This window comes from Balearica regulorum, chromosome 18 (assembly GCF_011004875.1).
Source record: "Balearica regulorum gibbericeps isolate bBalReg1 chromosome 18, bBalReg1.pri, whole genome shotgun sequence".
NCBI classification, from domain to species: domain Eukaryota; kingdom Metazoa; phylum Chordata; class Aves; order Gruiformes; family Gruidae; genus Balearica; species Balearica regulorum.
Window position 1 is genome coordinate 5644134 of NC_046201.1, and position 27461 is coordinate 5671594.

General features: G+C 38.5%; 2 protein-coding genes across 7 annotated transcripts in view; one reads left to right on the forward strand and one right to left on the reverse strand.

Annotated features, from left to right (window-relative positions):
* Positions 1–22395, reverse strand: part of STXBP4 (syntaxin binding protein 4) — a 75189-nt gene extending 52794 nt beyond the window's left edge. The window contains exons 1-12 of one of the 5 annotated variants that reach the window (XM_075771106.1): positions 21937–22084; positions 19996–20118; positions 12645–12718; positions 12360–12455; positions 11293–11362; positions 10366–10440; positions 8046–8131; positions 7259–7388; positions 6560–6692; positions 3461–3567; positions 2864–3047; positions 1739–1817 (exon numbers count right to left, since the gene is read on the reverse strand). In XM_075771106.1, the coding sequence (XP_075627221.1) occupies positions 1739–1817; positions 2864–3047; positions 3461–3567; positions 6560–6692; positions 7259–7388; positions 8046–8131; positions 10366–10440; positions 11293–11362; positions 12360–12455; positions 12645–12718; positions 19996–20033 (1072 nt within the window). In that variant the 5' untranslated portion in view covers positions 20034–20118; positions 21937–22084. Of the gene's footprint in view, positions 1–1738; positions 1818–2863; positions 3048–3460; positions 3568–6559; positions 6693–7258; positions 7389–8045; positions 8132–10365; positions 10441–11292; positions 11363–12359; positions 12456–12644; positions 12719–16065; positions 16134–19995; positions 20121–21936; positions 22093–22276 lie in introns of those variants that run through there. The other 4 variants (XM_075771108.1, XM_075771109.1, XM_075771107.1 and 1 more) reach the window with 4 other exon arrangements.
* Positions 22339–26457, forward strand: COX11 (cytochrome c oxidase copper chaperone COX11). 2 transcript variants are annotated; one of them, XM_075771114.1, is made up of 4 exons: positions 22339–22695; positions 22810–22965; positions 24235–24360; positions 24874–26457. In XM_075771114.1, the coding sequence occupies exons 1-4, from the start codon at positions 22339–22341 to the stop codon at positions 25054–25056; spliced, it is 822 nt and encodes a 273-aa protein (XP_075627229.1). In that variant the 3' UTR covers positions 25057–26457. The 2 variants fall into 2 exon arrangements, with proteins under 2 accessions (XP_075627229.1, XP_075627230.1); XM_075771115.1 differs by lacking the exon at positions 24235–24360 and having other exon boundaries at positions 24874–25212.
* The last annotated feature ends 1004 nt before the right edge of the window (positions 26458–27461 follow it).

Genomic DNA, 27461 nt, shown 5'->3' on the forward strand with positions numbered 1-27461 from the left:
GCAGTCTGAGATTCTTTCTAAAGGAACAGAAGGAATTGCAGAGAATTCTTTTCTTTTTTTTTTTTCTTTTTTTTTTAGTTTCACAGCATATCTGTTTCCAAGCTCAAAGTAATTTACATTCTCTTTATATGCCAAAAGCATAAACCAAAACATCTTGAAAATCTCTGACACTAACACCTCTCACATGCTATATTAAATTCTGAAGACAGTGGGCTAGAACCTCAGCTGAATTGGCACACTTCCTTCCAACTCAAAATGAAAAAGCCTTGTGTATGAGTTTGTGCAAGAATTTACCAAAATTATGCTGATTTTTCTTACAGCATTAAAAAAATAATCTAAGAGCTACTTTAATTTTTCAAGGTTATCCTTAAAAAAGGGCAGCATGAAAGAAGTGGCAGCTTTGACTAAGGCTGTGCTATTAAACAAGACTAAAATGAAAAATGACAAGAAACAGTACAAACTAGAGCTGCAAGTATTTCTGCTTTCCACTCTACTATCTACGTTATTCACTTATGTTAAGAAACTGCGGCCTTGGTCTCTTTGAGCAACAATAAACCTCCTGTGTATTGCATTATAGTAACTAAGAGTCTTATATTCTGAATATATTAAAAAGTAGCCTTTTGTCTTGTTCCTCTGATTTACTTGTGTTTTTCATGATCAATATGAAAAACCTGTGTGATCATTAAATTCCAGGTGTATTCAATACTGCAACCTTCCCAAATTCAAAAGTTCACATTCAGTCAGCTCACCCTTCAAGGAAGGAAGCCAATCAGTCAGATTTGCAATATGGAGACAGTTTCATTTAAAATTAGGGTATCTAATATGAGCCATAATAAATGCAGGTACAATTCAAATAACATCAGTGGAATGACATCTAGAATGAATCAGATCCTATATGTTTATCCTTCCTCTTCTAAGTGGATTAGACATCAAGTTAAGAAGCACAGGTTATGCTTACTTACTACTGCCTGAAGACAAAGAATATAGTTCAGGTCTGCATATAGAAATACAGAACAGAATCAGTAATATTACTGTGTCAATTGAGATTTTCATGATTATGTCAGATTACTGCATTTTCACTGTTTGTAAATACAACGCATATTTGTTTCCCAAAGGAATTTCAAGTGTTCAGTTCAGATTTGGTTCTGACCAAATTCTACCATCTCTATTTTTCCTTAGTGTTGTTTTCAAAATGTATATTTAGATATATGATCAAAGTTACTGTTGTCTTTGTTTTAATGTCATGACTTTCAAATGTATACACATATATATTCTATTTGTTATTAACTGAAAAACTGTTAAAGAGGTCTGCCTGTTATGTCTATCCTTCCATTATGCTGTCCTGATTTAAAAAAAAAAAAAAAAAAAAAAGGTGCAAGCAGTATACATCCACAGAATTTCATGCAATGAAGAAAGCACAGTTTCTATGGTAACCTAATCTTGAGCTATATTTGAGTCTTCATTATCTGGTTTCTACTGAGTCTATTATCATTACTGCTGTATAGCAAATGTTGTGATCACTCATTTTTGTTTGGTTTCAGCTGTTTGTTAAAGACAAGGTAAGTTACATTTGACAGAAGCTGCTAAACAATCCATTGATCTCAGTCCTTTATTTAGTACTACAAAAATAGTGCAATATTCCTTTTTTTTAAAGGCTATCGAGCCTCACTATGTACTATTTTCTGTATGACAGTTACTGAAGGAAAAAAGGGTGGCAAGGAATTAAATCAGCATTTACCAGTGGCAGACACATCAGTAGGACTGCTGTCTGGAGAGGTAATTGGAGATGGCTCTCCCATCTTGACTCCAGTTTCCACCTATGAAAGAAAATCAAAAGTTATGAAATACCGTTTCTAAAGTCGATCACAACCCAAACTAGAAGTACACATTAATGTGAAAGAGAGGGAGAGGAAGGAAGACCAGCGGGAGAAATAGGGCTGGCTAGATCCAAACAACCCTAGGAGAAAATGGAAGGCGTGGGGGTGGTGAGAAGGAACACCATTCAAAAAACTTCTACCAGGGCCTTATCAAAACCTTAGTTATGTTTGGACTATTTTCAAGATTAAGAGCACAGACTCTCTAGGCAACCTGTTTCAATGTTTATATCTCTAATAGAAAAGAAAAACGGGCAAGAATTTTAAGTACAAATGTAAGAACAATTGAGAATCACTTGTTTTGACTTTGTGTTTGACATGGAACATTTTATTCTTCCTTGTTCAAAGGCAATACTTTAGTTTTAAAAAAGCAATAAACTTAAAATGTTTTTTGAAAAATTAAAATAATAGTTTGAAAATCTTGTTTCTTATTGTCACCATTACTTCTTTACACTAACAGTGAGCTGTATGAATTAAAACAATTGTTGCTTAACCAAAAGAAAGGGGCAAACCCCATTCTTCTAGGACTCTGATTTTTAATCAAAAATCTCATCATCATGGAGGAAGTGAACGCTTGAGATTGCAACTGCACTCGCACATATGTGAGTACTCTATCTCTGAAACATAAAACACTCTCTCTCTCTATATATATATATCTAATTCTGCAACTTTAGTCTGTAGAAAGAGTAAGGAGAACTTTGTATCCAAGAACACAGTTAATGCTTATTTTATGTGATTTGTTTTCTTACCACAAGCCAACTAACACCCTTATTTATCTCATCAGTGTGGTTTACTCTACTGTTACACAACATGTTTCCTGGAAAAGTCTTGATATTCCAAAGAATTAATACTGTGCAGGAAAAAGAGCCAGTCATTTTCCTACTAGGATGGAAACTGAATTAAAATAACCCTATACTGAAATTCCAATAAAATTAGGAAAAATAACCATTTGCTCACTTTATACTAAGAGGAGTAATCAGTATACTCACAGCATTTGGAGTGAATGTTGAAACAAGCTTCCCATTAGGAGATGTAAAAGAACTAAGTACTGCAGCCTGTTGTTCTCCGTATGCTACAGAAGACGTTAAGAGGCTGGAAGGACGTTGCAGATTCTCTGAAGAACTAGGAATATTTTTTTGTCTAATAAAAGCTATCTCCCAAAAACTTTCAAACCTAAAATGAAAATTAAAAAAATTTCAATATATTGTATACTATACTGTTCATAGGATTATGTTACTCTTGCAAAAAATTATATTTTCCCCAAACACTGTGTGTGATTTTATTTATTTATTTTTCTAAAAGGATGTTCCATTTCCCATCATTAAAAAAGGAAAATACTGTGGTTTGGGGTTTTGTTGTTTGTTTTTTTTCTTTTGAAAGGAATGAAAATATAATTTTACAGGTCTAAAAGATGCGTTTGAGTCTTCTTCTATGAAATAATACTGCAATTCAGTATTTAAAAGAAATTAATATCCCTTGCATTTCCTCTAAGTACACATGACAAGACATTTCACATTAATCTGATCATAAATATTGTATAATTAACCATTTTGGAGGTTTGGTAGCTGTCTGACAGTAACAGATACCTCGTCTTTGTTCTGTTGATTATACTTTTTGCCTCTTCATAGGAGACACCGATCATTGACTCTTTGTTTATGGATACAAGTTGATCTCCAGGCTTCAATCGTCCATCCTAACATAACAAATAAAAAACCAAACCCACAAATTTTATATTAATTTCTAACACTATAGAAAGAACTGTACAATCACAGCACTTTAACATATTTCTCTGGATCTGTTAAGACAAGAAATATCAAGAATGGCTATACATTTTGCTGTATTTCCAGAAATAAAGAGCAGATCAAATGATCATTTAATCACCATGATAGCATTCATTATGAAAACTTCATCAGACAGAATAGATCTCAGATACCGTGTAAACAAAATTTGGACCCAGAAAATTGGACCCAGATACATATTTCTGTTTAAAAAACCCCACAAACAAACCACAGAGAGTCATTTCTCCAGCGAGGAGTACCAACCCATCTGACTACAAGAACCTTCTTTACTAAGGAACTCAGCTATGAGCTGGATTAATTTCTATTTCACACCCAAATGTTCTTGGCTATACATGGGACTCTTCACACACTTACTAGCCATATTAATCTTAATGAGAGAACCAGATCAGTCTATTTGGAATTCACCAGTCAAAACCACAACAGAAATAATATTGTCAACTCTGTGCTTCTGTTGAATTCAGTGCAAACCTTCTACCAACACAAGAACATATCGCATCTCTGTCTCAGAGACCATAAAACAAGACTTTAAACATGCTAGGTTAGATTTCTCACTAAGATAAAGCTTTCTTTACTCACATTTTAAAAGAGGCCTCAACAACTTCACTGAAAATTCATGTAATTCGCCTGTGGTTACAGTTAGTTATGACATTTTTCTAACGTAATATACATTAAATTACATATAACATGTCTCTCTTCAGCTCTTAAGAAATTAATCACAGCATCAATGTATGTGAAACAAACTGTGTACAGAAGATACATAGGAAATATGGCTCAGTACTGGGGCCAGTTCTCTTTAATATCTTTATCAATGATCTGGATGAGGGGATCAAGGGCACCCTTAGTAAGTTCACAAACACCAAGTTGGGCAGGAGCGTTGATCTGCTGGAGGGCAGGAAGGCTCTGCAGAGGGACCTGGACAGGCTGGATCGATGGGCCGAGGCAACTGTACGAGGTTCAACAAGGCTCAGTGCTGGGTCCTGCGCTTGGGTCAGAACAACCCCAGGCAACGCTACAGGCTTGGGGAAGAGTGGCTGGAAAGCTGCCCGGTGGCAAAGGAGCCAGGGGCATAGGTCGACAGCCAGCTGAATATTAGCCGGCATTGTGCTCAGGTGGCCAAGAAGGCCAGCAGCATCCTGGCTTGTATCAGAAATAGTGTGGCCAGCAGGACTAGGACAGCAACCATCCCCCTGTACTCGGCACTGGGGAGGCCGCACCTTGAGTACTGTGTTCAGTTTTGGGCCCTTCACTGCAAGGAAGATGCTGAGGTGCTGAAGCATGTCCAAAGAAGAACAGAGCTGGTGAAGGGTCTGGAGCACGAGGCTGATGGGGAGTGGCTGAGGGAACTGGGGCTGATTAGCCTGGAGAAAAGGAGGCTGAGGGGAGACCTTATCGCTGTCTACAACTACCTGAAAGGAGGTTGTAGCCAGGTGGGTGTTGGTCTCTTCTCCCAAGTAACAAGTGACAGGACAAGAGGAAACGGCCTCAAGTTGCACCAGGGAAGGTTTAGATTGGATATTAGGAAAAATTTCTTCACCAAAAGGGTTGTCAAGCACAGGAACAGGCTGCCCAGGGAAGTGGTGGAGTCACCGTCCCTGGAGGTATTTAAAAGCTGTGTAGAGGTGGTGCTTAGGGACATGGTTTAGTGGTGGCATTTCATGTGAGGTTAATGGTTGGACTTGATGATCTTGATGGTCTTTTCCAACCTAAACGATTCTATGATTCTATGAAATAAGTAAAATACCTTTTCAAGACTGGTATAATTTTACATATTTAATACCCACGTATCATAAATTTAGCTGTGTTATTTCAAATCTATGACAGCACTTTTTACTACATTTTTTTTTTTGGCAGGTAGTGTTTTGGTTTTGATTAAAGAAAAAAGTTAGATCTTTTATTTCACTGGCATCCAGCCTATTAAAAGATATCCATTTCAATGCTGCCCTCATGTGGCAGAAATTTAAAATATGCTTCCTACTTCGGTTTCTCAAACAGCACAACCAAGATTGGGAAATTACCTCTAATATTGCTAATATTAGAATTTACTGAAAATTAATGTCTCAATCTATCGACTATGTATGATAGGCCTTAAATTATATGTTTACAATAAGAAAAATGTTTCAGAAGCCACAACAAAATGGAAGAAAACAAAAGAAGAATGATTACCATTTATCTAACTAAAAGAAGGCCTGGAGAAACATTGTGGGGTTGCCTTTGATCTTGGCATTTTGGGATTAACCTTAATCTACAAAATATAGTCACAAATAGTTATAGACTGTTTTGGAGCAAAACTCATTGCTTTGGAAATTAACTCGTACCCTCTTTTCTTGGCAAGAAGAAAATAACATCAAAATAACCGTAATAACTCATGATGTAACCATAACAACTTGGATAAATAGTTTTGTGTACTTGAACCAGACAGTTCTGTTATTTATTTTTTTAAAAACTGATAAACCCTCCTGATTTACATATTGCATTTGTCATAAATGAAAACAGTAATCAGTAGTGATTCATACATTTTCTTAGTCTGCATTATCAGAATATTTTTTTATTCTAATTTGCCTACACAATGCTTTCCAACTGCAAGGATCCATCCAAATTAATTCCAAGGGAGCATCATGCAACTTCTTAAGTAAGTTGATTTCTTACTTTCTCATATGTAAATTGGTAAGATCCTTATTTACCTCAAATGAACTCATGAATAATTTTCATTACCATGTAAACATGCTATGGTGCAACAAGATAATTCTTTTTAAAGAGAAAGCATGCAGAAACACAAACAACATTTGTATTTAAAATATAACTTTTATATAAAATACTGAAGTAGGTACTAAAGAAAGGCAAAAATACAGGTGACTGAAGGGGGAGGGAGGCAAAAAAGGTCTTTACCTTATGACAGTCACCACCAGGGATAATTTCTTGAATATATACCAAAGGCCCTTCACTTCTGTTAATTCCTCCTACAATATTCAAACCTAGGCTTGTTCCTTTGCAAACAGAGATAATCTGAAATGCACTATTCCTACAAACAGAAAGGAAAAAAAAAGTATAATTACTTCACAGAACTAGATACTCAGTAAAGACTGAAGTGATATAGTATCTTTATCTTACTGATTCCACAAATACATATTACAGCAACAAACAGCGGACATTTAATCTCAATGTTCAAATATTACACTTCCTACTTAGTACCAAATCAGCAACTCTAGTTGTTACTTCTGGCAATTACAGAAAGAACCGACTTATTATTCTACAAGAATAAAAGCTCCTCTCTACTACGTATATGCAAGGCTTATGGGAGTACCAAGGTACACATCAATCAGAAGCATTAATTTGTTAGGAGATACGAAGATGAAAGTCAATGTGATTTATCTAATTCTACCATGTAAACAATAAATAAATGAGAAAAATACCTTATTAAAAGTGAATGTTTGTAATATCAATGGTATTATAATTTACAAGATTTAAAAAAAAAAAAAAAAAAAGGAAAAAGTTGAACACATAGTGCTCAACACAAAATTTTCCTGAGCAGCTGAATAAACCATTTTCTATAGCTCACACAGAGTTACAGTCAGTTTCAGAAATTACTTTGCAAGCTTTGGGGATGGTGCTGGGACAGAATTATTTCTGGTGATGGTCGTGGTATTATCCTTTGGATGCAACTGAGGACTCTGTGACCTTGAGGATGAGCCAGAAGAAGGGCTGTCTATAGATTTTGCTTAAAGGAACAACAAAAAAAAGAAATAAAATACACATTTGGGAAAAAGCACAAGTTTTCAACTCATGTAAGTTCAGTGGGACTATTTTCATGTTAGAACACAAACTGTAAGCAACCAAATAACCAAAAGAAAGCTTAAGTCTACACAGCCAAGAACTGTGAGCCACCCAGGATTCCAGGAATAATTCTTTAAAACATAACAAGTGATGATTGTTTTTCAAACTGGGTGCAAAAATAATCTCAACTGAATAATCGCTCATGCTACATAAAGGCATCCTAATTAGGCAACCATTCCATGAGGATTAGAATTTATGCTATTCTAGCTCAAATTTTATCAATACTTTAAAATCTTATGATACATTTAATCTACAAATACCAAAAACTTTTCATGTTATTCACTAACTAAAATTGCTGAAAGTAGGCAGTAGTATATTTATTTTAAGAGTTGGGAAAACTGACACACAAACCAGTCAAGTTACACGTTTAGACTACAAATTAAATGTTAAAGTCTAAGTAAACACGTGTGTTTTACCTGACTTTCAGTCATTTCCTCCAATATACCCTCCCCCCAAATGAGAAGATCAAGTGCAAGCTTCTACACTAATGAAGTAAGACTATTGTCCTACAGGACTGTCATGCTAGGAAGAAATCACTCACCAGCTAATAGTTGCGTTGGAGAACTTCTTGCAGAGCTGGTGTCACTGTGAGAACCATACTTGTCCATCAGGTCAAGAAATTCTTTCCTGTGGCAATAAAAAGATCCTCTCCATCAGGATTTGGCATCAGTTTAAATGCACCCTTTGAAACCTGCGACTATTTCTACTGAATGGTTGGTCACCCTTCCTCAGAGAAGGAAGGTCAACATCAACACAAAGAGGAAAGCCTTGTCGAATGTTCGGAAGAGGCAAGAAAAAGATAATGTAATATAGAAGGAAAAAGATGGAATAGCAATAGACTATGAATGAAATGGACTATTGGTAGAAAAGCTTAATTATTACCTCTCTTTACCCTGGACTTCAAACTTTTAAAAACTTGTAATTCAAGTCAACTACAGATAAGAAGACAGTGGGATTACTTAGGTGCAGAACAAGTTATTTATATTAGAAGGAATCAGAAAATGTACCTATAGCATATTCATATTTTTAAAGAATGCTTTTAGTTCAACTATACTGAACAAGAACCCAGAAGAGACTGGCAAACAAAGCTGTGGCAACTCAAAAAAGAGGATAGAAGAAATATTCATTAATTATTCAAGAACTAGTAAAACAAATGCAAATTCTTAACTTCCATTTAGTGCTCTCAGAAATTTGCAGTCTATTTCATCTGAGGTAAATACCATTATATATTAAATACTGTACGTGCTTGGGCTTTGCTTATCATTTTCATTACAATATCTTTCTTTAAAAAACCCACAGATGAAATAAAGGGCAATTCTTGGTCAGGCACACTGTTAAAAAAAAATAATAATAAAAAATAAAAGCAAGAGTTCTTTGCAGAAACCAATCATATTGTAACAAACTGGCCAAAAAGCGGCAAAGATGTACGTCCTGTATTACATGCATTACAGAGAAAACAAAAACTCTTGATTAATCTAATACTGAATGCAGCCTAATTTAAAAACATGTTTATAATCTGAGCTATGATTACCTCAGTGATAACAGATTAAAAATACATAAATAATCTAGAATGATGTAAGACAGAAACATCAGCAAATTAATATTATAGAATTAGAGAGAGAGAATATAAATTAACTGATTGCAGGGAACATAACTCCCAAGCAATTCCAGTGACTGCAAAGGGTTGTTGAAATCTGCTGGATGTATTATTTTTCAAAAAGTGACAAAATTTGTTGAACTAATGCCAGACCCAGGGAACACATGCATACACAGTTGAGTGTAAATTAAATAACCTTTTAGCATGAGAATGTACAGTCACAGGAAATTAATTCACAGGTGTCTGAGTAAGGCGCTGTATGCAGTGGCAAATTCTGCACAGGCCACTGGGCATACAACCAGAATGGATTTTAATTATGCAAGGAGTTTAGAGGAACTAGGTCAGTATGCTTTAGATAAAAGCAGATTAAGAGTGGACCTCACATATATCTAGGCAGTCTGAAAAAAGGAGAAGTCAGAGGCTACAGAGTGATTTAAATGTCTGTCAAATACAAAAATAAAGGAGCAGAAAAAGGAAGCTTAAGTCGGACAAAAGGGTAAAGGAATTTAGATAAAATTCCTTTATGGAGAGATTACTCTCTAAGCGGAACACCCCAGGAAAGGCAAATAACAGCAGATACTCTCGCAATGATTATCAAATATAGTTATATAACAGCCGTTTCCTCCAGAGATTTAGGTCAAAAGGGCATACAGACCTGGATCCTAGCATTTCCAACGATTCTCTGCCAATATTGGTTTATATGCTTAACTGTAGACAGCAAGGTTAAAGCAATGTTTAACACAAATGTCCTTATAACGGATGTATTTTGGACTACCTCCTGCAGTGAACAGCTTAACCTACTTATCTAAATGAATTCAAAGCTCATTAAAGATTGAAAAGCAAACTTCAGAGGGGAAAGAATAACCAAAACTGCCTTTTTTCAGAAAGCAAGACCAGCTTAAATCATACCGTTCTGCGGTACTGTAGATCTAACGTATTCCTCATTTTTTATTATTTTAAAATCTGAGAAGTATTAAGAAAATTACCACAGCAAATACTTTTTAATGGTATTGGCTGGTAACATAACATTCCAATCCTCTTCATTAAACTGAAATTAGCCTGAGCTTGCTACTTTAATTGATGCAAATAGTCTCAGAATGAATTGGCATCAAATACTACACAGAAAAATGTGACATGTGGTGCAATTTTGTGATTAAAACTAATCTGAAAGAAAAATACGTGCAAGCCTGCCCACCCAACCTTAGATATAGTGTTGGCTTTTTATTAGTTTTGGGGTTAAAACAACGTTTTATTTTTCTCTTACTTTGCTTCTTCATCTCTGGCAACTAGCAGAGACATGTGATTAGATGCCGATGCTGTTCGCAAGATGTCAACAGCCCTAGAAGGGGGGAAAAACAGCCAAATAAACATACCGGGGTGCTATCAAGAAGTACATGGCGAGTAATGCTAAAAGAGCAGGAAAATGAACAAATTCTTAATGTAGTTAATCATTTTGACTGCCAGATACAGAGAAAAAAGCTTGCCAGGAGCACAACCCAAATTAAGCATTGGAGAACTGAGCAGAAGACAGACTGTGGTGAGTCTGTGCCAGGCGACAGGAATAAAGTGAGATTGCCCTCTCTTTCCCTTCCCTTTTGTCCCTCTTTCTCCTTTGTCCATCTGACTGCCTTCCTGAACCTCCTTCAGGATTAACAGCCCGCACCAGAGAAAAGCTACTGCTCAGGTATGTGTCATTGCGCAGGATTTCCCTCAGCAATATGCACTGCAATTTTTCTTTTAATTTTAAATCTACATCTCCAACACTAAGCTGCATTGATCTCTGGTGATCCAGCTACAGAAACCATCCAACATACTCTCCAGATTTTTCTAACCAATTTCTCCTTCGTTGATATTTGTTAGCTGCATCATTTACATTCACCAGTATTGAACCAACAGATAGATAAAAAAATATTTTAATAGCTTAATATGTTGTAATGCTAATTTCAGATACATTCTATAATCTACATCATTAAGAAACTAGCTTATTCTGCCATTATAAAAGCATATAAAGTCCTGTAACTTTTCCATGACAGCTTCACTGAATTAGATATATAGGGGAAATTAATTGCCGATTGAACTCCAAGGACCTCAGTGGAGTTGTGCTCTTTTAATTGGTGGTTAATAACATCCAAAAAAACCCCATGTAATATTCCAAGCTCTAATAAACATTTAGTAATCAGTACAAACATACCTTTCATTGGTTACTCCAATTAAGTTTTCTCCATTGACATCCAAAATTAGGTCACCAGTGAGCAAACGGCCTGGTAACGAAATCAACAGTAACGCATGAATCAACAGGAAAATGGCGAACATATTGTATGATGGTAATAAAACAGGGCTTTTTCTTTCAATTTTGTATAATCTAATGCAATAAACGACCTTATGACTTGTAGCAGATTAGGTTCCAATTCTAATTAAGCTATGCTATTGTCATAAGACTAATAACTATCAATCAGTCTTATTAATCACAGAATAGCCACTGAAAATAAGTGTTATTTAGCTATTTGTATTATTTACACATAGCACAAATATTTGTGGGATTGGAATTTACATTTCACAGTTGTGGAATTAACTTGCAGCTGAATTTTGCTCTTAATATACATGTAAGTTACCAAGTATAAAAACATTAATGTTTTATACATTAATAAAGACATCTAAAAGATTTTTCAGAACCAATTCTATTTTTAGCCTTCTGCAAATATCATGTTAGGAACTCTCACTTTTGAAGTAGATTTAAATGATCATTATGCACAAGACTAGAAGGAATCTCAAAAAACTCCATATACAGACCTAGGACAGAAGTACATTCTATAACTTTATTATTGCAAACTCTACCCAGTATAATTTGTTTTTTCCACACTGAACATCTAAACCACCACTTAAAAAATCTAAAATTTTTTTAAATAAAATTAAATTATCAGAACTCATTAAAAATACTGGTTCTGTAAAGGAAACACCACTCATACCTTACAAATTAAAAGAATTGTGAACTAAAAGAGGTTCAGCATCTCAACACTTATTGAGCAGTGCTGAAAGATTGCCAATTGTTTTCACACCAGCCATATCCAGATTTGAACATGTCTGAATAACTGGGAGTATTGAAATCTTTGCCCATGAAGGGTCCAAGCTTCATTTCTCTATCTCAAGGTAAACTACATCATCATGAATCCTGACTAACCCACGCTATTTTAGATATCAAAGTAAAATATAGCTTTTTATATGCAACGTATTTGTAAGAAAAAAAAATAAATTTCTTACTATCTACAGCAGCAACCCCTCCAGGTAGAATTCTCTTTATGAAAATCCCATAATCTTCTGCTGTTTGTGCCCGATAACCTCCAATAATTTTAACTCCTGCAAAACAAACAAAAGAAACAAGCAAGAAGTTGGTTATTCCACCTACTGTGCTAAATGGATTTACAGTGAAATCCATAAAAGCCAGATAAATTACACTTTTACTGATGACAGTGTGAACTGGAAAAGCTTACCAAGTGCTTTTAGATTTGGTTTACTCTGAACCAACAGAATGTGCAATCTAATTACCTAATCCATTTTGACAATCAGAAAAAGAAATGCGGTGAACAGCTCGATTGATTCCATGTGGGCCCATAATAGTCCTAAGGAATAAAATAAAAGTCATTAACTCCCTAATTAAAGAAATGTATGTAGAGATATGTTAATATAGAAGAAATTACAGTGACCACGTTTTTAACTCTAATACAAACCAAAACCAGCTTTCTATAACTGACAACTTTATGTTGTTTGAGACCTCTATGCCACCTCTTCCCCCCGATGAAAAAAATCAATCTCCTCATACAAATATAAGATGGTAAGGTAAAATAAAGTATACATAGAATTAAGTACAAGGAAAATCCCATAATCTGGTCCAGCTTAGCATTTAGGCAAGAAAAAACACATCATACCGTCTTAGATCAGGTAACGAATATTAAATCCAAACCACAGCTAAGGCACTGTATACAAAAATATTTTCTAGGATATCTAACATACAACTTCGTGGTTATTTACGAACACAATCTTTTCCCTACAGTCTCTCATTACTTCACTTAATATTGTTTTCTCTCTCTGTTTTAAAAAAGGCTTCTTTTCAAACTCCAGTGCTTGCTCCCCCATGTACCCGCCCACCGGCAGACAAGATACCAGGATGGCACTTGACATTTTCTAAAGGCAGATGAATATTTTGGATGCAGTTGACAATGGCAAAGAATTAAGGAAGAATACAAAGTAAAATTAGTTTTGAAACCTAAATTTACATTTCCCTTGGAAACATGACCAGCATACTGCTCTGAGAATGGAAAGTGTTAAGAATTCCTATAAATCCAAATACCCTTAACCATTTTTTATTTACCATTATAAAAAAAATTAAAAACATCCAAGTTGTATCACAGCTCCTTTGTCCTCCCACTGTACCATTTTTGGAGAAGACTCACCAGATCCCTTCTAGAAAAAAACAGAAGCACCACTTAGGTTTTTCTGCTTTGACCTACATATTGTTCTGTATTAGACAGTGAGTTGCATTTTCTAGAGCATGATGTTAAAGTGAAATGGAACAACTAGAATTCATTAGCAGAGGGTACAAGAAGATCAAAGTGGAGGACATAGTGACCCAAATCCTCCCACGCAACCAAATCCAGCACACAGCCTGAACTCCACGCCAGAAACTGGGTATTTCTGCAAAAGCCGGAGTACATGTCATTAAAAGGTGCCACGCCAGAGGGAAGAGAGAAATCCAGAAGGTTCAAATGTTCCTAAATTCTAGTGCCAGGCAAGAGATCCAACTCCTAAAGAATATCCTTAGTTCTTTTGGTTTTGTACAAGAAAACTGGATGAGGTTTTTTATCAAGGGATAAGCACTTGCTCTGAAAAGCAACAATTTGTTCCACAACCTCAAATTCCCAAGTATTTGCAAAATTAGCCTTCGCTTTAGAAAGGCTGGCCATAAGAACAGACCTAGTAATTCATCTTTAGAAACAAACAGGAAGCCTATGCTTCAAACGTTGTATAATTTTCATTTTAGTGTTTCTTGCAGTATGCGTTTCATAGGCTAAAAAGAAATGATGAAGCCTCATGAGTGTATTTGGCCACTGACAAGACTGCACGTGACAGAGCATTAGGCACCCTTTGTAAGGCTAAAAGTGAACCAAACTGCTTTTACTTAATCACAGCCTGAAAGGAAGAATAAATCCTTAAGTCTGCTATTTGTCTAACAAAACTGTTTTGATAAGCTACTTCTGCACTGCAACAGCACAGTATTTTGCATTACTACCTAGTACTGTCACTTCCATCACCCCATGAATTTAAATTGTTTGGAAGCTGAAAGACAAGATACTAGTCATGTTCTTTACAGGTCTGTCCTGATTTGTATCCATCTTTGAAAACTTAAACAAGGTACACTGATCCTTAAAGTAAGTAGACAATGATTCTATTTTTTTCTCTTTCCTTTTGCTACTACTGTTCTGCTTCTTGCTCTGCCATGCTCTCAGCAGTTTTCACATAGCAGTTTTTTATTAAAATAAAAAACAAGAACAAATGTTATTTCAGCCTTGCACAAAAGTTTACTTTTGTGAAGTATTAAAAGATCAAATAGACTTTAGACTTAAAGTTCAGATTTCAGAGAACCTATTAATGTACCACCATACAAAATGATCATGAAATATGATCAAATTTAGGCACAGAACACTTACCAGGAAAGGATCTACATTTCTAGAAGTTACAGGCAATACTTCCAAAAGAGCGATCCTAACTAACATAAAATGGATTTTGATAAGGAGGATACAGAGAATATACAAACTAATAATTCACCACAGGAAGGAATAAGATATCTCTGAAACAGTGACTAATTGTCATGATGTTGCCACCACAATTAGAAGGAACCAACACACTGAACAGACACCTTCACAAGGCATTCAGTTGCATTCATGCTCTAAAGGCTAAATCCCTCCAATACGTGCGGTTTAAAATTACTTTGTCACATAAAAGCAAAGACCAGGATCTTCAAATGCCCCAAATTTGTTTAGCATAGCACATCTTGCTGACTTTTGGTGTTAGTTTTTCTCTCATGTAACTTACAGATGGATCTTCAAGTCAAGCTACTTATCATAGTTCTAATAAAATAAACAGGGCTTTAACAGTTTCACTATAAAAAAGACTTGGATTTAGCACCCATCCAACATTTATTTCATGTTATCATTATTTAATATTCATGAAACATCAGAATACTTCCCCCAAAATATTAGACATATATTCAACAGTGTAAATAAGGAAATAGGCTTCTAAACCAACTGGCAGTATTAACAAAAAATAATTTCAATGTTCTTTCTAGAAAAAGATGCAAATAAATAATCAGACATTGCTGCTCATTGCTCGAGAAGTCATGCAAGAATACTTGAAAGGAAGCTGTTAGCACACAGAGAGGAAGAGATGTGAAGCACCAGATGAAACAAAGAAGCGAGGCTCTATAAAACGTTCACTCTAACTTTATTACACTAAAAAACATAAACTCTATCTCCAACTGAAGTCCCGGACTGCTAATAGACTAAGTACATATAATTTTGTGTAGATGTTCCAGTAAAGGCAATTAAAATGAAATTTTTTATCCTTTTTTTCTATTACTGTTTAGCAGCATACACAAGGCAGTTGAACGGTTTTGTGTTTTGTATCTTCTGGAGACTTATCAGAACATACAGTCCAGATATTCTTGTGATCTGTACTCCTGAGAAATTATTAGTCATTTATGTGCAAAAACAAAACATTTATTTAGCTTTATCAATGGAAGAGTAATACCCTTCCCTCACAAAATAGGTATTACCTGACACTTAAACAAAAATCTAAATTATAAACTCTGCTCATGAAAAGAAGCGGAAAATGGCTACAGCTTTTAAATTATCTTTACTTTCCCCAGTTACAGACTAGAAAAACACTGTCAGAACCTAATGCTTAAGCATACCAGTATAAGAGAGAAAGACCATCAAAACGCTCTGGTTCATCTTCATCTCCTGGTGAGAGTAAGGACATTCTTCAGCACAGCAGCAACAACGACAAAGCAACCAAAATACAGAGGAGGGCTCCGATTCAGCTGGATAAAAGCTATGTGCACGGCGATTTCTGCTACGAACTAAAAAAAACCCAACCCAAACAGACAGAGCTCGAGACGAGTGTCTCTGCCTACTTAATCTTCTCTGAAACCCTCTGCGTCACAGGGACTAATTCACCTATCAAGGTAATGTTTACTTTTTCTCTGTTTGAAATGGCAATTTATAGCAACTTGGAAGACTGATAAATGCAAAGGAGAGAAAATTTACTTCCATTTCCTACAACTGTGATTATGCAATCTATATCTAGCAGCCAAAGGCAAATGAGATAATTAAAATAAACTTATTTTCTCATGTTCTTCCAATAATTTACACGCTCCCTCCAAACAAGGTCAAAAGCAGTAACTTATGACCTTTCTAAAGCAATCTTCCTAGCAGACTGGATTATGTACATCCGCACACAAAAGAGAAAGCCAACAAAGCAGGCAGACTGAAAGCATTAACGAAACAAATGCCATTACGCTATTACTTTGCATTCTCAATCATGGTATTGACTTGTGTCATCCTTTAACTTGGTTTTTTGTCTTTCAATATCCAACAGTCAAAAGTTAACACAAAATTTGGGTTATATGTTTTTCTCTAGAAATGGAAGCCGACACATCTGGTTTTTTGTGAAAGCAAATAGAAGTGGTGAATTTCTATCATTACACTGAGAATAACCTAGTTGAAAAAGTAAACAATATACAGAGGTAAGACTCTCTTCTGATACAAGGCTTGGTCTTACAGAGAGATGCATGTATTCAGAAGTTTGGAATTTCTGACATCCGTTTGGTTAACTAAGATTTTCTTCCAGGCTTGCAGCAGAAGATGCACTCCTATTACTTCCCCTCTTTCTAAAAGATCTTAAAAAGATTACAGTTTAAAATGAAAACTAAATACTCCGTGCTCACTGAGGGCTTTGTTTAAGTAGAAAGGTGAATCCTCTCTAGCAGGGAGTAACGCTGTGATGAGACAGCATCTGTCAGCGTCTAGAGCTGCCCCGCAGGACAGCTTGGCTGTGCGAGGAATGCATATGCTTATCTCATGCACCTTTTTTTTTTTTTTTTAAAGTTGTAGTCACTGGTTTCATTAGCATGTAATTGTTTTGGGGAGAGGATCTTTTTGCTTATAGGCAATGTGCTAGACAGCGTTCAGATATGCAGAGGTCAGACCCGAGAGCCTATGGAGCCTGCAGCCTGTCCTTCTGCCCCTGTCGTGTGTGCCAAGTGACCCACCGCAGATGAGGGAGCAGGTCAGTGATGGAAGCAGGAACATACAGCACCCTTCCCAGTTCCCGAAACGTGAAGAGCTCCACTGGCATCACGTGGATTGCTCACATCCATTCAGCGATGAGAGTTTGGCCATTTGTACTCTCTTCTCAATCAGTTTAAGTCTACTGGTGCTACTGGAGTTACAGTCCAATGAAAGAAAAGCCATTGATATTTTAAGCATCATATGAATTAGATTTGCTCCAGGCAAGGTTACAAAAGATAAAATACCAATAGCTTTTTCTGCAACAAAATTTTCACTGTTCTTAACTCCAGTGAAATTCAATTTGTGGTATCAGTATCAGAAACATTTGTCACAACAAACCACTCAGAAACAACTCCCCTCCCCCAATTAAATGCACCACTCAAGTCTATGCAGTTCCACTGTTAAAAACCAAAAGAATGATTTTTATTAAACCAGGCATGACAAACTTCCCAACAATTTAAGCAGACACAAACTAGTATTAAGCTCCTTATTGCTCCCACCTTTTTGTTAGTTGTTATCAGTAATAGATTACTTGTTCAAACAATTGCTCCTCCATCTCTTCTTCAAAGCAAGCTATGCATTCTTCAGCTTCCTGAACTCATCCCCAAGATGAGTTTCTATCACTCTTTACCTTAAAATTCTGCTGCTGTGCTGCTTTTAATGTTTCTAAAGGTCTCATATAGCAAAATGGTATTATTGCTTCTTTTCTGAGTTCTCTGCCTTTCAAGAACATACTCAGGGGAACACAAATTACTTTTAACTTCCAGAAAGATCTAGTAATACTTTAACAACTTAAAACCCCATAAAACCTAATATCAATAAGTAATTTTTTAAGAGACATAATTTGTTATTTTATGCAGCAAAGAAACAAAGATTCTTTTTCAAACACCTAGTAAAATACTCTGTTCTGGCAAGATTATTAATTATGACTCACCTTTCCCAAAGGAAGTGTTGTAATGCTTTAGCAGTTGAGATGGATTACAGAATAATTTAGCAGATGACAAAAAGATTTGCAGAATCTTCGGAAGCAAGATTCGTAAGATCTTTTTGTTATAAATAAAAGAAAGGTCTTTTACAAAAATCCTACACAAGTCAATTATGCAACTGTAGCCTTCCAGGTTCACTAACCCTAAAAGGTAAAAATTCATTATGATACCAAGGACCACAGCCAAGAGAATGCTGTATCATATAGGACGAACAAACACTTCTGATCTCTCCAAACCCACTAATTATTCAAAATACATTTTGCTGATTAGGTCATAAAGATTAAAAGAAAATATATGTCATTTTACAGCAACTGTTAAACATGAAAAAAAAAAAAGCTTGAGCAACATGGTAATTGTGGAGAAGCATGAATGGTTTGAGGCTAAACCCTTGTGTAGAGAAGAAAGGTATCATTTAAAGTTTAGGTAAACCTCAATTAACATCTAACCAAGTACATTCTTGAAACATTGTGCATTGATACTGTCCCCCTCCAAAAAAATAAGTATAGAAAATTATAGTCTTCCATCATCATGTAGCTGTAGTGCAGTTACACGCATCTTTCATGCTCATCTCTTCTGTCAAAAATTCCCTTTGGAATACAGTGATTTAGCAACTATTCAGAAAACATACCTTCCACATGAATGCAGCAAGCTGTAGCTGTTTTGAAGATCTTTGTATTACATACCCTGTGTTTCCATTGGACAAGCAGAGTCTTTGCTTCTTCAGATCCCAGTACAAAGCAAGTAAAATTTTTTAGTGTTTTGTGGATTTTTTATTTTTAAAAAAAATCAAGTTATTTATGAAATGCCATAATTCCAACTCTATGATAAATTGTTTCACAATACTTCTGAATACCATTTGATGGATTCTATTGCACAAGCACAGCAAACATGATAGTCCAGCAAGAGCAGTCTGTGCCTGTGTTTAATTATGGTGATGATGACATGCATTGGCATGGTTACTTAGCATTGGGAAGGGTCTGGAGTTACAATTTTCATGACTGTATCCAAGTTTGCCATTTAGAATCTGATCCAACTTTTAACTTTCAAGTAGGTAATATTACGGTTTATAGAAGGAATATAATTATCATTATATATCCCATGGCACTGGTAAAAAATAAGATGGTTCCAAAGCCCTACATATAAAACATACACAGACACAGTATTCTGAAAAAGTAATGCATTGTAATACATAAACTCTGTACAACGCCTTATGTTACTGTAGTTACCCTGTATGTACAAGGAAGTAATTTGCTATATACCTTACAAGTATGTTTTCATAGTTGCAGAAGCATTAAGGCATTTCTGTGCAGGGTTTTATCTCTACAGAACCAGTCCAAATCAAGTGCTGATTAACTTAATGAAAAGCTGAGGAGCTATTTCTGCCCTTTATGTGTAAATTCCCTAGTGTTGGTGTTAGCTAAGACACTGCTTCAGACCGTTTCAATATCAAAGTTATTTTTCTTTAAGACTTCATCAAAGCAAGATCCTACTCATGAAACTGCAATAATTTCATATTACAATCCAGTAATTGTTGTATTCCTTGGGGGAGGGGGGGGAAGTACTTACTTTTTATCTGAATTTGTTAGGGGATCTGTACTGGACATCTTCTTAGGTGCACTAGTTTAATAAAAGTTCAAAATGAAGAATTCTGACACATGAAGCACTGGCTCGCAACCAGGATAATAATCGCTGTAAAAAAGGAGAAACCGCTTTTTGAAATTTAGATGGCTATGTTTATTTTCAGACATTGACAACAATTCTTATTTATTACTGACTAGCTGAAATCAAGTGGGAAAAGAGAACTTCCATGATACAAGAGATACACTTCATTGGTGAAAAGGAAACCAGTAAGCAGTTAATAACCCAGACTTGCTGTATACTGTACCAAAACATCTGACATCCTAATTTCCTCTTAATTTATGAGGTAGGAATTAGGGTAAACCTGAACCCACTGTGATTAAAATCTTATAAAAAATAAAGCTAACTGACATTATTTTATCCTGGAATTGTAATCTAACTACTAAAGTTAGAATCTCAATTTTTTTTCCAGCAAAGGTTACTTGGGGAGGGAATGCAGTTTTGAACATGATAAGGTGTTTTGTGTGTCTTATTTTCTCACATTTTTTTAACTTGCTGTCTAGTATTCAGCGCCTATGGAAATCTTACGTGAAGTATGTAAGACGTAGGCCAAAACGCATGCAAAATGGCATAACGTACCACTAATATAGCAAAAAACCAGTAATTCACATTGTATTTTTATTAGCGCATATGACAGGTCAACAAGAAATACACTCCTAAACGTACTGAGCTACCATCATTTGAAAAGTTAATAATGCAAAACTATCTGTTTGTATTGGTAGCAAATCTTCCTGGCATCACGAGCTGTAGGGCTAAACCCTCACACGGCCACGGACCAGAAAAGATGTTACTCCTAAGACACGGTACAAGGGGGACAAGGAGCTCTCTGAACAACGCACAGGCAAAAGACGGCCGCAGGTGCTGGTGGTACCGGTGATGCACTACAAACCTGGGCTAAAATAAAGCAGGCTCCCTCAGTGCAGAGGGTCAGCCTCCGCAAAAACACACTGACCAATTAATTCAACAGGTTATGTATTTTTGCATGAAAAAAGTATTAAATTCACTTTGGAACACCAAAAATTTTCCTGCAGTAAATGTTTTCACGTCAAAAATAATGCCATATAAATACAGAGGAAAGGCCACAATATTGCTTCACTCTGGGCTTTATCACTCTCTTGTTCAACGCAACTAAACGCAAAAGTGAAGCGGCATCAGGAGCTGCCTAAGTCATTGTGGGATACGCGTTACCGGAGCCAGCACAAGAGCAGAGCAGTGCTCTGAAGCAGTAAATTCAGCAGTTTGTTACAGTGCACGGGAAGAAAGGTTCTGGTTGTGCGTTTGTCTGACCCGCCTGTCCTGCAGTTACTGCTGTTTACAAACAGTGCTCAACCACTCTACAACGTGTCAATATTTGTACCTAAACAAAACCAAACGAGTACACAAAGAGGGGAAACTGAACACGAGTCAAAGCACCGCTGGGAAAAACAAAAAAATCGGTGTCAGTGTCCACAAAACAGTGAGACCTGCAGGAAGACAAAGGGATGAAGTCTCCTCCTCTGTGTTCAAACCCCTCGCAGCAGCGCACAGCACAACGCCGAGGTGAGGAGCGCGGCCACCAAGGCGACTTCTCCCCCGCTTGGTCGGGCGCTCACAGCCCGGGGGTCCTCGTGTGCGCCCCCCCGCCCACCGCCCCTCGCGGCACTCCTCCTCCTCCGCGTTCACCCCGCTGAGGTGCTTCGATAATCGCCCCTCTCGCCGCGCTTCCCTACGTTAGCCCACTTCTGGAAGACTTTTCCGTGGCCTCGCTGCCGCCCAGCACCGGCACGGCCGCGCTCGGACAAAGCCCGCTCGATGCCCGGCGCTGCAGGGGCCCGGCAGCGTCGCCCGGGGGTGCGAAAACCCGCTGACCTCAAGGGCTGCGACAGTTACCTCGATACGCAAACTACCGCCCGAGCGGTCCCGCTGGGGAGGGAGAAGCACTCGGCGAGGTCTGCCGAGAACCCCCCCCGCGCTTCAGCGCCGCTCTGAGAGGTGAGCGACGGGCGACCCCTCAGCGGCAGCGCTACCTCCCCTCAGCAGCGCGATGGCGGCCCGCCCACCCCGCGCAAGCCCCACCGCCTCCTCGGGAAGGCGGCGCACGGCGGCTGCCCCTCACGCCGACGAACGGGCGCCGGGCAGCCGGTGAGGCGGGGCGAGCTGAGGTGTAGCAGCCCGGCGCCCCGGGGAGGAGGCGGGACAGCGCGGCGGAGCGACCTGCGCGCGGACTCACCCCGCCGCCGCGATCTCGCGAGAAGAGCTGCGCCCCGCGCCCCGCCCGGTGCCGGTAGCGGCATGGGGCTGTGCGGGCGGGGCTGGGCGCGCTGCGGGGCCCTGCGGGTGTCCGGGGGGCCGGGCCCCTTCTGGGCCTTGGCGCTGGGCAGGGCCCTGCTCCGGCCGTGCCGCGTCGGCGGGTGGGCGCCCCCGCGGCCGGAGGGGACGGCTCGGTACGGTCTCTGGGCGGCGGCGGGCGGGCGGGTGCCGGCCCCGCGGGTGTCCCGCGGGCTGCGGAGCTCCAACCCCTTCACCCGCAGGCAGGAGGAGGAATGGCGGCGCCGGAACCGGTCGGCGCTGGCCTACATCGCCGCGGCCGCCGTGGGCATGGTGGGCATGTCCTACGCGGCCGTGCCGCTCTACCGCCTCTACTGCCAGGTACCCGGGAGCCCCGCGGCCCGGCGCCGCTGCCGGCCCCTTCCCGCCCGCGGAGGACGATGGAGGCGCGGGCAGGGGCCGGCGCGGTCACTCACCACCTTTCCTTTCTGCCAGGCCACCGGCGTGGGCGGAACAACGGGCGCGGGGCACGGCTCGGAGCAGATCGAGAGCATGGAGCCCGTGAGAGACCGGGTCATCAGGGTCACGTTCAACGCGGACGTGCACTCCAGCATCCAGTGGAACTTCAAACCTCAGCAGAGCGAAATCTACGTGAGTGACTCCGTTTTCCCGCTCACACAGACCGCTTACGCCTGGAGGTTTGATCGTGCGGCTCTGGCACCTGGTTCCCCGACCGCGCAGATCCATCGATTCACGTATTTGGGCCCTGACCCAGAAGACCACAGAGCTGGGAGCCGCTGCAGGACTTCCAGTTCACAACTTCGTTTTCGTGCCGGTTGGGAAGGCAGGGCTGCTGTCTCCTTCTGCCAGAGACCAGAGCTTTATTGCCTCCCATTGTGTGGTTCAAGTACAGTTGTTGCCCTGCCATCCCATCAAGCTACCAAAAAAAAGATTGCTACTAAAAGTTTATATATATATACACACACACACACACTTTATGATATATACCCCATAAAGTGCGTACATAGGGATCACAAAGTGTGTGTGTGTGTATATATAAATACATATATATATGTGGTGTAGTTGTATATCTAAACCTGTGGGGTTTTGCTGGACTTTTCCCCTAGTACTTTCCCTTTTTGCCCCTATCCTTATAGGACTGCTTTTATTTTTTTTAAAAAGAAGCATTTTAATCTAACTTCACTGATTACAATTAGTTCATCTTGGAGAAAAGAAGGCTCCGGGGAGATCTAATTGCAGCTTTCCAGTACCTGAAGGGGGCCTACAGGAAAGATGGTGAGGGACTGTTTGTCAGGGAGTGCAGTGACAGGACAAGGGGTAATGGGTTTAAGCTGAGGGAGGGTTGATTTAGATTAGATGTTAGAAAGAAATTCTTTACTGTTAAAGTGGTGAGGCACTGGAACAGGTTGTCCAGAGAGGTTGTGGATGCCCCATCCCTGGAAGTGTTTAAGACCAGGTTGGATGAGGCTTTGGGCAGCATGGTCTAGTGGAGGGTGTCCCTGCCCGCAGCAGGGGGTTGGAATTAGATGATCCTGAAGGTCCCTTCCAACCCAAACCATTCTATGCTTCTTAATAAAAACTCTCAAAAGGCATCCTGCTTCTTAATAAGTCCAGTATTAAAGAATGATTACCTTAAAAATGCTGCTAAACTGCTGAGAATAATAGAAGTCACAGTGACAAACTGGTTAAGATTTAAAACGCACATAAACCATTATTATTGCTTTTAATTTTGAATGGGGGTGAATTGTCTGTAAGCAAAACATCTGTGAAATAGTGAAGTAACCAACTTGAAATAGCAAAAGAGAAAGTGAGCTCATTCTAGCTAAAGTCTAAAGAACTCTGTTTGAGGGGTGGAGGGCTGCCGTGGATTAAAAATCACTGTGCAATTACTTTATACAGGTGGTACCCGGAGAGACTGCACTGGCGTTTTATAAAGCAAAAAATCCTACTGACAAACCAATAGTTGGAATCTCTACCTACAGTGTAATACCCTTTGAAGCAGGACAGTATTTCAATAAAATACAAGTAAGTGTGAACAAAGCAAAGATTACATTTTCCTTTACATGAATGAGAATTGGTATCCATAAATTAAGTATTTCTCAGTTTAATCCTGGATACCATTCTTGGCATGCCAACATTTTGAGAAAATACCTTGATTTTTTTCAAATGACTGCACGAGTTCATTCTTAGCATTACTGTCTTCATAACAAGCTGCAGTACATGTCCAATTAGAGTGGCTTACAAATATTTGATACTTAGTACAACTGACATTGAGGGCAGGTGGTAACAATCTGAGCTAGCCACGCCAATTTCCATGTTTGTTCATTAAAAGCTATTTTTTTTCCCTTGTAACACAAGAGGAACTGAATTGCTGTCTTGTTGCTCATGGTTGATTCTTCCCAGGATTTTAGGGATGGGGGTACAGGGAATGAGAGTCGATTTTAAAAGATGAAGCTTTCTCTCATGGGCTGAGATAAACTTTACCGTAGCTGCTATTGTCTAATTGTTGCTTGTTTGGTTTTTTTCTCTCCCATGCAGTGTTTTTGTTTTGAAGAACAGTGGCTAAATCCTCAAGAGGAAGTTGACATGCCTGTCTTTTTCTACATTGATCCAGAATTTGTAGAGGACCCTAAAATGGCTAAAGTTGATTTGATCACCCTCTCTTACACTTTTTTTGAAGCAAAGGAAGGACAGAAGTTACCTCTTCCTGGATATCAGTAACGGACAATCTGTACACAGTTGGACTTCTGCTACCTGACTGCCAGTTTTGAAACCTTTTTCCATGGAAGGAAAAACTGCAGAAGTACTGTGTATTTCTATTTAAAAAAAACAAAACAAAAAACTTAATGTAGTTGGAATATTATTTCTTAGGAATAGTATTTCTTCATCAGACAGTAGAAGGGAACGTGCTGTTCCTGGAAGACAGAGGGTTTTCTCAAAGTATCTTTTTATAAGATGATACATGTTATTGGAGTACTGTGAGGCAAAGTTTTGAACCCAAGTATAAATTGAAATCTTAATTTAAATACAGAGGAACACATCAGTTTAAGCATCTAAAATTGCATTGCTGGCTCTGAAGAATATCTTCCATGTAAGTTACTTTATAGACAGGTAGACCCAGGTAATCGGTTCATGAAATCTCAAAACTAAACAAAGTTAGACTATTGCTATGTAACCCTCCCATGGCACAGGAGGGTATGGCGATTCAGAAGATTATGCACCCTCTCGAATTATTACTGAATCAGTAGTTTATTTGGTAAGAGCAGACTGCTCTCACACTGTTGTAATTTGAATGAGGAACAGGAATTTAAATGTAAGCACATCAAATCTGTGGTCTGGTTTCCATTTAGAAATACCATCTTCAAACTTCGACGTCACGTTCAACTCATTTAAAATACCTGCACTGCTGATGACTGCTCTGTAACTCCACAGAGGGCTGTGCACCGGGCACCTCTACACAGAGACAAACTTGGCTTATTTGTGAAATGCTTTGGAGGAAAGGGCGGTACATAAACAACTGCCCTAAAGTGCAGGCTAAGTTAACAGTACAGGAATCCCCTCAAAACCCAAAGGAGCCCAACCCCATTCAGAGCTGAAGTCCGACAAAGCCTGCCCAGAAGCCTGTCGGTTGTTCAGAGGTACTCTTGGGTGCTCTGTTTACCATCAGAACACGTAAGCCTCTATTTGTATAACTTTTGATTATTATCAAAATATGGTGGGGTAAGGATAATAACACTTTATCATAGCTTAGCAAGTGAGGAGTGAGTTGCAGAGCAAGTTTAAGTGACCTACTCATTTTCAGACAGGAATTAATTTTAGCCCAGGATCTCACCTGCTAGGCCAGTTCTTTCTACCCCTTTCAGCAGATGACATCCAACAAAGCAAAACCAATGTTGGTTTGTTTGCACTCTAAAAAGGTAATGGGTACATCAGAAATAACTTCCAGGTAGTCTCAGTTATGTTTGCATACCATAATTTAAGAAGTGCTTTTTTGAAAATAAATGGATGCTACCTTTGAAGTGCGTTATTGTACCAATTATATGTGGTGGTTAAATAATTTCTGGAAGACGTTCATGTGAGGTCTTCACTGTGTATTTATTAAAGTTCTGAAACTTTTCATTCTTTCATCTCTCTAATGCATTTTATCCAGCAGAACATGTGGAGCCCACACAAGTGAAATACATCTGTATGAAGATAACAGCAAGCTTCATAATCTGTAATTCCAGTTATGCTGGGGTGAAGGGGAAATCAAGACAAATCTTTGAATCCAGGCTGGGGGGCGGGGGGAAATCTTCCCTGGGTTGTCTTTAGTCCACTGTCTTTTTGAAAGTTGAACTGATAACGGGAGTTCTTCACACAGTGCTTTATTCTGGCCACATGCTTCAGAAGAAAAAAATATCCCCCTGGCAAGTGCCAGTTTAATAAAAATGTGAGGTTATCCCTGACATTGAAAGCTCAAGTTTGCACAGATGCTGTGCACGTTCTACCAATAAAACAAGCTCTCTAACCTCAGTGGTTAGCTAGTTCCCTTCAGAGCTTTCCTCTGTCTGTGACCGTTTTGCTTCTCTAAATATGGAAAAGTTCAATTTGCAATCATCTATTATGGATTACCATACTGACATAGCCTATTTTAATTTGTCACGCTTCAGTGTGCTAGGGTTTAACAATATAACTGAGCTGTAGGGAAAAAAATCGATCCACCTCAAATCCCGTTTCCAGCAGTTTTCTCAGGCTGCTGTCCAGACCATTGCAAATAATACAAGAAAAATAATAATAAAGCAGCTTACCTTTTCACCTCTGCTTACAAAACCCCCCAAACTTCTTGAAGGTTGTGTTTTTGATAGAAGTAAGGTGTTCTAATGGTCCTACAGCAAACTGCAAAATTGCTAACCATGCAATGAAACGCCATGGGTTCGCTCTCAAATACTTCCAATACCATCTACGTTTGGTATTTCATGGAATGCACATGTCATCTGGTTAAAAACTCAGAAGTAATAGGGGTTAACTTCTCAGTAAGTGTTTGCTTTTATTTGAAATTTTATGCTACAAAAATTGCATAACAGACTAAGAACTTATCACTTAAACAGTTAATGAACATTTAAAATGCAGTATTTCACAAAAAAATA

Excerpts from the sequence above, each read along its gene's own strand:
- COX11 (XM_075771114.1), top strand. The coding sequence starts at position 22,339 with ATGGGGCTGTGCGGGCGGGGCTGGGCGCGCTGCGGGGCCCTGCGGGTG. Across the intron at positions 22,966-24,234 it reads CTCAGCAGAGCGAAATCTAC|GTGGTACCCGGAGAGACTGC; the intron begins GTGAGTGACTCC and ends TACTTTATACAG. Across the intron at positions 24,361-24,873 it reads AGTATTTCAATAAAATACAA|TGTTTTTGTTTTGAAGAACA; the intron begins GTAAGTGTGAAC and ends TCTCCCATGCAG.